We start from the raw sequence: 12,160 nt of genomic DNA, 5'->3' as shown, positions 1-12,160 counted from the left end.
AATTCCCAAAACAATTTGTAGATTTTTTTTTACAGAGTAAGTAAAAAAGCTGGCCAGCTGAAAGGGAGAAGTCATTTCAGTCAACATCTGTATTACTGTAAATTTTTCTGTAACTCGCCCTATACTCGTTGAGTTATATTTCAGTCGAAACTTGACTAAAAGCCCTTAATGCCATTTCTGGGGCCAAGTCCCTGGCTGAACTTTTAGCCATATTGATCTTTTGCTACATATGATTGACAGCAGTAGGCTGGAGATTAAGTGCATGTTAAAATTCAAAAATAACAGCTCGGATATTTGCATTCTCTTTTTGGCAGGAAAAAAAGGCTCTAACAAAATCCTGTACAATCACACTTATTGCTTAAAAATTGCTAAAGTGGTATCAGGCAAAAGGAAAATTGGTCTGTTTTAACATTTAAATATAGCACTTCATGCAGACTGCCAATGTTAAGTAGAAATACAATAGTTTTGAATAGAAACTAAATGCTCACAGGAAGGAAAGGAGGTTATACCAGCAACATATCTGTGCAGCTGTCATAGCAACATGCCAGTGAGTGTTAAAGTGAGTGTGAGTCTATGGAAAATTGATAGGCAAATTTGCCTTCAGCACTATTGAGACAGTGCTGTAAATTATGACATTACAGATTTTCTTCAGAGCAACATTAATTGGTTTTGCCAAAACTTGGTACCAAAAAATCTTTTTCTGAAGGAAGAGCAAAAAACCAATAAATCCAATTTTTTCCTACAATGAATCCCAGTCCTCTGTCAATGCTGCCTGATATTATCATATGGAAGGCAACACTAATCAGCAGACCTGCTGCACTGCAGGTGTGACAATCAATCCCCCTGACACTTTGCTGCCACGCACTCATCTTTAACCTTTGACTATGAACTCAGCTGCACACCCGAAAAGGTTTTTTTGACCACATCAGTGACACAGTTACCTCTAAGACTGGAAAGCCTAATAGATGAAGAGACCATAAATGCCAAAACACTTAGCTTTGTAAATTAGTCGAAATATCACAGAGCCTTGTCTCCCGTGTTAGAGGAGATGAAAAGGGCTTTGCTGTGTCTCCTACATACAGAGTTTAAATTAATTAATCATGTGGTACAAACTGGAAGTCGCCAATTAAAATGACAAAAACAGGAAAAATGATACTTCTTAACAAAGCATGTATTCTGTGCACCTTTTAAACAAAAGTAATAAAAACCAGGGTGAAAATCTTAACACTTAAGACCACAGAACAACAGTGAGAATGTGGCAAACAAAAAAATGTGGCGATCAGATCAGGTGTGAGAGTCAGCAGAGAAGGAAGCACACCACTGCATGACTCTGTCTGCCTCACTCCAATCATTATCAAAAGAACAGATGGCCTACTTTCCTGTTTTTTGATTCCTATTGTTAATAAAAAAAAATTCTAGCTGGACTGTGATTGCAGGTGAAGTTGAACTGAGCACCAATTATAGGAAGGTGGTTAAATTGAATGGTTGATGAGGACGTGAAGAACAGTGATATTGGATTTGGTCTGTGCACACAGGCCAAAAAACAACTCCTTATTGTAGCTAACAGAGCTTTCCAAGCAAAGATAGCATGCAAACACAAAGCTAGTGACCCTAGTAAAAAACATTGGATCCAAAATGCTGAATCGAAGCTGATTCAATGCTGACCCGAGGCAGGCAAAGCTTGATTTTATAACAAAGACGTGATGTTGTTAAATTCATAAAATTAGCCAAAAAATACTCTAATCAAAGAGAAACAAAACAAAGCTGCTTGTTTAGCAAAACAGGTGCTTGTATGTGACTTACCACTCATTTTTTATATAAGAATAAACTGGTCCTTATTTGCAAACAGCATTTGTCTAAGTGCTTCATTTGCTTCACCGCCCACTGGGATCACTTAAAATCACTATGCAAGACATCATCAGAGCAGCAAGAGAGTCAAGATGGAGAGATGTGAATTATTCACAGTGCACCTGTAAACACAGACATCGATTTTGCGAACCTGAACAGAATAAACGGGAGTGTGTAAACTATCTAAAGTTATATTTTTAGATGTTAAATTACATCCAAATTAATTACAGCTACAGAGAAATGCTTGTGAGTGAAACTGCTCAGCTTGCCCCCTAATACACATTAGAAAGCAAGAACAAGGTTGTCATTATAGATACAAGAGATTAAAGTAAAAAAATGTTTTTAAATGGTAACTTATCAAGCTAAAAATCAAATCATTATCAGAAAAGCAGCAAAAAAAGAAAACATTCTTGATTAATTATTGTTGCTTGAAATATAATTACTTTAAGGTAAATCTATCAGTAATATTTTTTGATAAATCTAAACGATTTTACTGCATCAACATAAGTGTTTTTTATTTATATCTTTGATCTTTTAACATGACTGACATAAAGAAAAAAACCATGAAGTCTTCAAATATGCTTTCCTCACCTATAATTTGTGGTTTGCTTTTAATTATTAACAAATATATTGAATTTGCTGCATCTCTTATGATCTGTCTATAAACTTTGATGGAAAAATGAAAAATGAATTAACAAATTATTTATAATCTATGTCTAAAATAGATTATATGTCTCTCCCTCTCTCTTTTTCGCTCTATGTGTGTGAGTGTTCCTTTAATATAAGAATAAGTTAACAAAAGATGAATAAAGCCTGCAGCGAGCTGCTAATGGACTTTACATTAAGTAAAAATGAAAAATAAAAGTCTTGCTATGAACAGTTTTTCCCATAATGGTTGTATCTAAATGTGATAAGCAGTATGTTAGACAGAGCCTCTGTTTGAAGTGACTGTCAGCATTTGTTGTTGAAGAGTCAATTGTCCAGACAGTGATGTGAAAAAACAGGTGAAGATGAACTTGTAGCAGAAAGTTGGGGAAAGAAAAGCAGGGTCAACAACTCATGTTTCGAAACACACCGCATCACCTGTTTAATGTGCAGGTAGACCTGTCAGTGGAACTGACTCATTCCCCAGAGCGAATGGAAACACTGCAAAAGCAAACCAAATGTTCCTCAAGGTAAATGAAATGGTACATTCTTGAGTGGAACAGTCGGTTTATCTAATTTCAACCCATGTAAGCTGGTTTTCAGTTACTGAAGACAAAACTGAACATAGTGTCTCAAGCGAGGAAACGCAGTATTTGGTGATGTTCATTTGTTCCACATTTTAGTCACTGATTACGTATTTACGATTAAGTATTTTCTTTTTAAATTTGTTATAAATATTAGGAACAATTTTTCTGTGTAAAAGTATTAGTTTGTCCAAATGTATCGGAGCCTCTAAAAATGGAAGACAGTGTATAAAAGCATTTGTAATTCCTAAAAAGTACATTTAAAACCTTTGTTAAACCCCTTATTAAAGCTGGAAGTCGCACTTCATTCACAGCCTAATATTTTCAAAATCTTCTGCAGTGATGCACAATGGAAAAATGAAAGAGAAAAAACCTAACTGTATATGAGTTTCATGAAAAGGAGATGCGTCTCTTTGTGGATGTATCCTGACTGAAACACACCAGCCATAACCACTCAGAACAGTGGCTTCAAAATGATTTTGAAGCAATTCTATTGGGATCAAAAAGTGGAACACATGAATGTAAGAAGACAATCAGAAAATCTAACTTCAGCTTCCTTTGATTGTATTAAATTCGAGAGCTAGGAAAGTGGAACAAAGGCTTCAAAATAAACAGTGCAACTCATGTATGCATAAATCACTGCTATAAAGCCATACCAATATGTTGCCATAGTTACCACTGGTGAGACTCGTTTTTGTTCTTATCAAGCTTCTGCTTTTGTGCCATAATGTTGTGCTCTTTTATTTTGTGTATTGTTTTCTAAAATTTACCTTTGTTTTTCTTTATATACCTCAAAATGCATGACAAGACAAAAAATACAAAACAAACAAAAAAAACCCTTTGACCTGAGGATTGAAAGTACTGGTTGGTTAGTAAGTACAGGTCTTATGTGCAGACTGACCATTTATGTATCTATCATGAAAATACGTGTGTAAAATAATGAACTGTGCCTAAAGAGACCTTTGAGCACCACTTCATGGTCAAAAAGTATCTGAATGAAATCGTTTTCTGGCATAGCACACAAATTGTGATGAAGGCCAATCTTGAAAACAAAGGTTTTGGATGTTTTCGGAGGTCATCCGTGCAATTTACAACCACATACCTTATGTTTCTTCCCTGGTGGTGTGACCGCAGTTTGAGGTTGCTGGCCTGGTCAACGGGAGAAGTTCAGCATTTACGTCATGAATCCTTCTCACAAGGACACCTGTTGGCTTGGAGCGATAAGAGGCAGCTGTTTGCCAGTGCTCTATCAGCAACGCTTCTGCAAGGCAGCATTGAGAAGAGAGGGAGGCACTGGGCCTTCTGCCAAATATTTTACAGATATGAAAGCAATTCACTCACACGCATCCACACAGAGTCCACAGAGACCTCACCAGTGTAACTCATATCATAAGATGAGAGACAGATGGAGCCCCCCTCTAATATGAGATTATGAAGTTCCCACATCCCAAAGAGACAACTTAGAAGAAAGAATATGAAAATCCCTGAAAATAAAGGCAGTTTTGAGGCTTTGAGTGAATTGCTGGAATTAAAACTAATTAAACATAATAAAATCAATCCACAGAGACAACATTTTCTGGCATCTACTATGACCCAGTGTTTTAATGATGCAAGATAACTGCAGTGGTTAGGAGATGATAGCATTAATGCTCTTTCGAAATATGTAAAAATGTACTAAGACATGTAATGTTGGTATACATGGTTACTATACAACAACTCCCAGTGAAAAGGGTGCTGGTAAAGATGACTGGAAAAAAAAATCAATGAGTCAATGAAAGGCTGAGTGATGAAATAAAATAAGTTTCCACTGAATTTAAACATACAGTGTTTACCATTAAAAAAAATAAACATTTAAAAAAAGACCTGTCTATAGTCTTGATCCAGAATTGGGAATTTTCTGTACTTCTGCATTAAAATCATCTAAAGCTTGTCCGATTTTAACACAAGTTCCAGATGTAGAGTAATAAAGCCCAGAAGAACAAATGAAAGTGAAACATTGCATTCTTTCATTTACTTTTTTCCAAATGCATTTGCTTATTAATTTTATTGTATTTTTAATAATTTTATTGTATTTTTAATTTTGCTAGTAGTTTTGATCTGTGTTGTTCAGCACTTTGTTCTGCCTGGTGTGTTCTTAAAGTGCTATACAGATAAACAATGATGATGATGATGATGATGAAATGATCTCATATTGCATTTTACTTAAGCCAAGTCCACTGCATGTGATCATGCATAGTTATGGTTAATTGCATTTTGCACTTAAAAATTTGCATTGTAATGTAAATTATCTGTGGACTAGTCGGTGGTGATTAGTGGTCACAGAAAACTGGCAGGCACAGGAATGTACACGCCGACCCTTGGGGTCACTGTCTGATGATGAAATTTATATCATAGGGAGTGGTCTCGCCATCTCGTGGACACGGAAAGTATATAATATATGGTTAAGGAGCAAAGTACTATTTGTAAACCTTTCAGTATCTGGGGTTAATCAGCATGCAAATAGGTTTGGATGGGTTCTAGCCCAATTCTCCAAAACTGCAAGATGTTCTTTGGTCCCATCTTTCCAGCAAACACTATTTAAGCGGACAAGGCTTCTGGTTTTTGATCTTTAGAGAACTGCAGGCAGGCATTAGAGATCTTTTTGGAGAGCACATATTTCCTCCCATCTCTGTCATGAACACCATTGTTGTTCAGTATTCTTCTAGTAGTGGATTCAAAAACCATCAACAGCACCATTAGTTAAGTTGAGAGAGGATTAAGTTGATAAAAGCTGCCCTACTTTTGTGACCTCCTCTTGCATACCGTTATGTTCAAATCATCTTTGTTGATTGGACCACTTGTGGTTTATCAGCGTGACATTTGTCCTTACAAGGCAGCTATAATCCTTGTGTTTCAGGGACACATTTTAGTGCTCTGGCCAAAATGAGCTTTGATTTTATTTTTTTTTAACATTTTCTCTAGTCCATTAAGACTTAAACCACCTCTCAAGCATCCCGTAGCTGTAAGCCTTGCCAATTATCCCCAAGGACTTGTGTCACTTTAACTGCATAAGCCAACTTAATCCCAATAAGAAGAGATCATTTGGAAGACTTCAACCTGATTTATTAAGAGACTTCATTGTTGTTAGTGCATACATGCATGCACTGAATAGAACTCAACAAAATTAGAAACCTACTGTATTATGTTCTTGTGCATGAGCCACAATCCAGATATGGCTGTGCAAAAAACCCCCCAACATTTATACAAATACAAACAAGTAGACACTCTTTCAAGAGATTAACTTATGTTTTGTCTATAGCACAGAAAAAAACAAAATTTTACATAGATATGATCGCAAGTCAGTTGTTATGTATTCATAGTGCAGACTGATGGGGAATTGGCCTTTATTTCTAAGAGAATGTGTCCAGGAACGAATGAACAAGTAAATTAACAAAAAATCAAAAACAAAGAAATCAAGCGGTGCCTGACATGACATGTATGATCTAACTTTTCAGTCTCTATGACATCTAATTACATTTCATCTTACTTTATAGTGCAGAATTTCCACAGTGACAGCAGAGGCCTTCAGATAATCTTATCATACAGTCTTATAGTAAAGAAGATTTGGAGCAACATGGGAACCAGTAAATCTATGTTTTTATATTATATTGTTTTACAGTTCAGTTTATGCATTTCTACACTACAATATATGCATCAGGCTTATTAGAACATTATTAAGCCATGGATATATATATAAGTATACATCTTTTCACATTATCCACTGCTATTCAGTGCAACAGTCGTCCTTACAACCGAGATCTAATCTTTGTCTTTCAGGGTCACATTTCACGGCTCCAACTAAATGAACCGAAATTTCTTCAGATCCTCTCTGCTCCCTTGAGACCTACGTCCTCTCAAGTATCCTGCAATAGTAGGTCTTGCCAATTATTGCACTGAGAATCGCTTTTTGGTACTTGTCTTGATTTCTACTAAATTACTAAAGCATTTTAAAAATTTTCCAGATGTGTCATAGGAAAAAGATTGATACCTGGGGCTTTTCATTTACAATTTCATCATCTTTGTGCTACTAAATATTATTGTGGGATTTGTTTTTGTGATGTTGAAATAACACAAAATCAGTTTGTGCAGTCTGTAGAAAAACATTTATTGTTAACTCGAGTTTAAGCTGTCAGCACGCTATTTATTTTCCATGATAGCAGTCTTTTTCTCAATAAATAAAATATGACATCATGACTGCTGACAATTTAATCTTGTTATCTCTTCATGATGGCACCTGTTAGTGGGTGGGATATCTTCAAAGTTTCTTAAAAGTCGATGTGTTAAAAGCAGGAAAAATGGGAAAGTGTAGAGAATTGAGCGAGTGTGACAAAGGCCAAACTGTGATGTTTAGGTGACTGAGTGAGCATTCGCAAAACTGCAGCTCTTGTGGGGTGTTCCCAGTCCTTGCCCTCCCAGGAGTGAAGGCTGGCCCATATGGTCTGATCCAACAGACAGAAGATTGCAAGATGATGAAGGGCAATGCTCTGCTGGGAAACCTCGGGTCCTGCCATACATGTGGATGTTACTTTGACATGTGTAAGCACTGTTGCAGACAATGTACATCCTTTCGAGGAAATGGTATACCCTGATGGCTGTGGCCTCTTTCAGCAGGATAATGCACCCTGTCACAAAGCAAAAACGGTTCAGGAATGGTTTGAGGATCGCAGCAGCAAGTTTGAGGCGTTAACTTGGCCTCCAAATTTTCCAACTTTCAATCCAGTTGAGCATCTGTGGGATGTGCTAGACACATAAATGGAAACACAGAGGCTTCACCTCACAACTTACAGGACATAAGTATGTGTTTTGCCAGATACCACTGCACATCTTCAGGGCTCTAGTAGAGTCCATGGCTCGATGGGTCAGGGCTGTTTTGGAAGCAAAAGGGGGACCAACACAACATTAGGCAAGTGGTCATAAAGTTATGAAGCTTATGCGTAAGTTCAATAAGAAAGAGCAGTGTATATTATATATATGGTTAAACTGTTATTACTGTTAAGTTATATAGATTTTTTTGTTTGTTTTAATAAAATAACTCACTAAGGCTACCTTTATTCACTTACAGGTAAAAGAGTGGCTGATGATTCATCAAAGATGGAATTGATTCTAAGTGTTTACTTCATTCTGAGTATTCTGAGAGATTTTTTTAAAATAATCTTTTTATTATCCAATTTATTACCCAATTATTTGAAAGGTTATTAAAAATGCATCATGTATATATGCAATTTCAAGATGACTGAAAAAGAAGTTGAATAAACCATGAGTCCTATTTAAAATGCATCATTTAAGCTTATTTTATGTTTATTTAGGCTTATGCATTTAACCAATGTTCTCTAAACATAGATGTGACAGTTTTGATCATGCACTGCTTTTGTCTTTGCAAATCTAAATAGGACTGCTTTCCAATTTCCAAAATCTTGCCTCAACATATTTAAGATTAAGTGTTGGATACATTAAATAACTGGGTTGCCCTGTGTGGGGGGGTTTTTCAGAGAATTTCCTCTCAGTATTGCACCCAAACCCTTGTCTTACTTAATAGAAGTCTCAAATGTGGCCTTCAGGACAGAATTCAGAACAGGTCCTATCTTTTTCTCTGGCCCTTATCTCACTGGAGTGTCCTTCGCAGACCATATAAAGATCAGAGACACACTCTCTTACTTTGCTGTCACTGCCAAAGACAGACATCATGCTGCCTGCTGTTGTAAAGCTCTGCTGTGGAATTTCCTACCCACATATAAGGAACATAGCAGGTAAACCGTCCACAACCTACAGAAGGACTTTCTCCTTTTTATTCCTATTCATGTAAACAATGCATTCTCGGTAAGTCTCCTAAGCTGTTTTATTTTTCATTCAATCATGCAGGACTTCAACGCACTGCCATGGCAGTGATAGGTCAGGAGATCACGCACCTGCAGCAGTGGGGACAAATCCAGAACCACGTGAGACAGCAAACTGGTTTAAATCATAACGGTAAAATATAACTGTGTTATTTTCATTAAATGTTTTAGATTGCACTTGCTGAAATATTACTAACAGGCATCTTTTGCAGAGGCCAAGCCAGAAGATATAAAACCTGTGCCAGCAAAAGAAGATCAGCTGTGCGTACGACATGGACAGGAAGCAATGAGGAAGGCTCTCAGTATTTTGGAGGAGAAAGAAGGATGGAAGTTTGAGGTTGCTGAGGTAACATCTGGTTGATAAAAATGCCATTAAAGCACTTTCATCAAAGTTCATTGGTCACTGCACTCTGAAAAAAGCTTGCGCTAAGTGAACAAGTGTTTTTTTTCCTCTTTAGAGTAATGGTGATGCGATCTGTAGCAAAGTGATGCCAGGGGGCAGGAAAGTCTTTAGGCTGGAGGCAGTGTTGGACGCCAGTGTGGATGAGCTCTATAACCTCCTGTTTGTCAGAGTTGAAGAAATGCACCAGTGGAACCCAAGCATACAGCAAATCAAAGTGAGCAACTCACCTTTCAACAACTTGGAAACTTCATCAACTGCAAAACTTTAAGCTTTAAGTTTAAACATACACAAACACTATTCAAAGTTTTCCAACATGTCCTGCCTGCAAATTAGTCTTTATAACCAACCTATAGTTGTCATGCTGCATATTCACATCAACAAATTCATTTTCCGACTGCTACAAAAAATCTATACACACACGTTTTGCAAACTACAAGCAAATGCTGTTGGTTTTGTGTGTTGTAGGTTCTAAAACGTATTGGTCCACAAACAGTTGTCACACACGAAGTTTCAACTGGGACAGCAGGAAATGTGATTGGACAGAGGGATTTCCTGAGCGTCAGACGCAGCTGCAAACAAAAGTCCAGTGTTTATCTTGGAGGAGCAGCAGTTCAGCTGGAGTCATTCCCCCCTCAGGCAGGCTTTGTAAGGTACGTCTGCAGACGAGGCACTAATCATTCACTGTCGTATCTAAAATTATACTCAACAGCTTAATTGAACTTTTTCGTATATAAAGACTCTGAGTTAATCTTAGTCATCCATGAAGGGAGATAAATTAGCACAAATGGGGAAAAATTGTCTTGATGTGCTCTGACATTTTCATTTGTCCGTACAACATCAGCTAATTTCAGTGGAGAAAAAAATATGAGGAGAGCAAAAGTTAATTTTCATAGCCAATTATATATTAAATGCTCCTGGCATGCGTTTTAGGGAAGCTATGTGGCAGTGATGCCAAACTAAATATTAATACAAGCATGATTACTTGTCTACAGTGATCAGTGATAGAGTGATGTTTAGTAGGTATAACATGCTATCGTAACATGTTCCACAAAAATAATAACTTGGGTTAACTGGGAAAGTCATTAGAGCTGACATCATAAATTATGTATTAAGTACTGAACCGATTTTAAAGTTTGCCTAATGATGGTGCTAATTATAAAATGTAGGAGTCACCAGTAGGTCAATTTCATTTGGAGGAGATCATGGCTATTTGTAGCAATTTTTATTCCAGTTGCTGAGATATTTTATTATATAATCTTAAATGATCAACAGATGGGTCAAAGTTGGTGGGAACAGCAGGGTAAATCTTAGTTTAATTCATTAAAATACATTTCTGTCTGCTGTCAACCAACTAGATACATCTTAGGCCCCTGAAGGTTGTTATATATATCGTATTTTATCATACTAATGCCAATCAAACCACCTAGCAACAGGCTAAAAATGCCCTTTTTTAGCATTTATGCACCTTTAATAGCTTATAAAAGAAATTTGAATTCCCTGGCCAACAGCATGAAAAGGCCAAAGAACCACATGCACTGTATCATTACTGATAATTACAATAAAGATAGCCGAGTCTAAAAGAAATTTGAATACTAAAACACATTTTTTTGCATGTGTACAGAGCTGAGAATGGACCATCCTGCATCGTCATACAGGCCCTGGATGACGATTCAACGAAAAGTCGCTTCACATGGCTTCTTAATATGGACGCAAAGGTAAATTAATTAATTAATAAATGTAATTCTGCACATGCAAAATAATGCAGGGTTCTATTATACATTACACGTATACAAACTGGCCATTTCACATTTTATACATTAAACAACTCATGAACAAAAACAACAAATTTCCTCTGTTTCTGTAAAACTAAACTAAATGAGAAGATTTTTCTTATTGCATTTCTCAGGTTCTCCTTTTAAATGCTGTCAGTAAATGTAATGCACTGTGTACATGTTGACACTGTATTCAGACTGCCTCCAAGTCAAAGTTTCAGTGTTTGCTTTATCAACTGCATCTCATGGTGTTTTAGAGCTGATCGAGAGTGCTCTTCCCTCATAGAGATGGTTAAACTAAGAACAGCAAGAAAAGGCCATGAGATGTGGTTCAAAGCTTGGGAAAATAAGTGGACTCTATTATTCAAAAGCGAACAATATCTACATATGAACAATGCATAATTATTGTACAGCAGCAGACCACCTACCTGAACCTCACTCTCTCTTATTGTTGTTGACTGACAGTCAACAAATACCATTCAGGCGTCTAATAAATATGACTTTGTTCTCAGGGCTGGCTGCCAAAGTCTGTTGTCAATCAGGCTTTGCCTCGGGCACAGCTGGATTTCACCAGACACCTCCGCAAACGTCTCAGCCTTAGCTGACTCAGTCACTCGGTCTGTGTGACACCCACACCACAGTACCACCTTGTCATTGCTCACAGAAGAAGATGGGTGGCACAGTGAATGCCTGGTTACTCGGCAAAATGCTACAGTTTTAAGGAGGGAGGAAATGCTATGTGGAAGAGATGCTCAGCGTCTAATTTTTACACAGCAGAGCTGGCAGAGATCAGCGCCAGCCTGGCAGAAGAAGACTGGCTTCTAATAGGAATTATTGTCACATTGTGCCACTCAAACCTCATTAAGATTTGATTAAGAGGCATCACTTGTCTCTTGATACACCCTGTATATGACTGGACGTAGTTAATAAAGTGCTTGAATGTGTTTCAGTGCTTGTGATTTATTTCTAAGAGTTAGATCAGACAGAATGAATGTGTGAACTGGATGTTTTTGATTGAAACACACTTAGTCATGA

At 37.1% G+C, this 12,160-nt stretch overlaps 1 protein-coding gene across 1 annotated transcript; it reads left to right on the top strand.

The window, feature by feature from the left end:
• The first annotated feature begins 8,729 nt into the window (after positions 1–8,729).
• On the top strand, positions 8,730–12,069 carry star2 (steroidogenic acute regulatory protein 2). Its single transcript, XM_003441906.3, has 7 exons — positions 8,730–8,863; positions 8,976–9,083; positions 9,163–9,296; positions 9,409–9,567; positions 9,819–10,003; positions 10,975–11,068; positions 11,638–12,069. Exons 1-7 carry the CDS (start codon positions 8,800–8,802, stop codon positions 11,728–11,730), a joined length of 837 nt encoding a protein of 278 aa, XP_003441954.2. The 5' UTR covers positions 8,730–8,799; the 3' UTR covers positions 11,731–12,069.
• Positions 12,070–12,160: the final 91 nt, after the last annotated feature.

Source organism: Oreochromis niloticus, linkage group LG8 (assembly GCF_001858045.2).
Source record: "Oreochromis niloticus isolate F11D_XX linkage group LG8, O_niloticus_UMD_NMBU, whole genome shotgun sequence".
Lineage (NCBI taxonomy): Eukaryota > Metazoa > Chordata > Actinopteri > Cichliformes > Cichlidae > Oreochromis > Oreochromis niloticus.
The sequence above is the reverse complement of the archived record's forward strand: the minus strand, read 5'-3'. Positions and strand labels throughout refer to the sequence as shown.

Bases quoted from the DNA above. Each gene is read 5' to 3' on its own strand.
- star2 (XM_003441906.3), top strand. From the start codon at position 8,800: ATGCTGCCTGCTGTTGTAAAGCTCTGCTGTGGAATTTCCTACCCACAT. The intron at 8,864-8,975 runs GTAAACCGTCCA...TCAATCATGCAG, and splicing joins ACATATAAGGAACATAGCAG to GACTTCAACGCACTGCCATG. The intron at 9,568-9,818 runs GTGAGCAACTCA...TGTGTGTTGTAG, and splicing joins CAAGCATACAGCAAATCAAA to GTTCTAAAACGTATTGGTCC.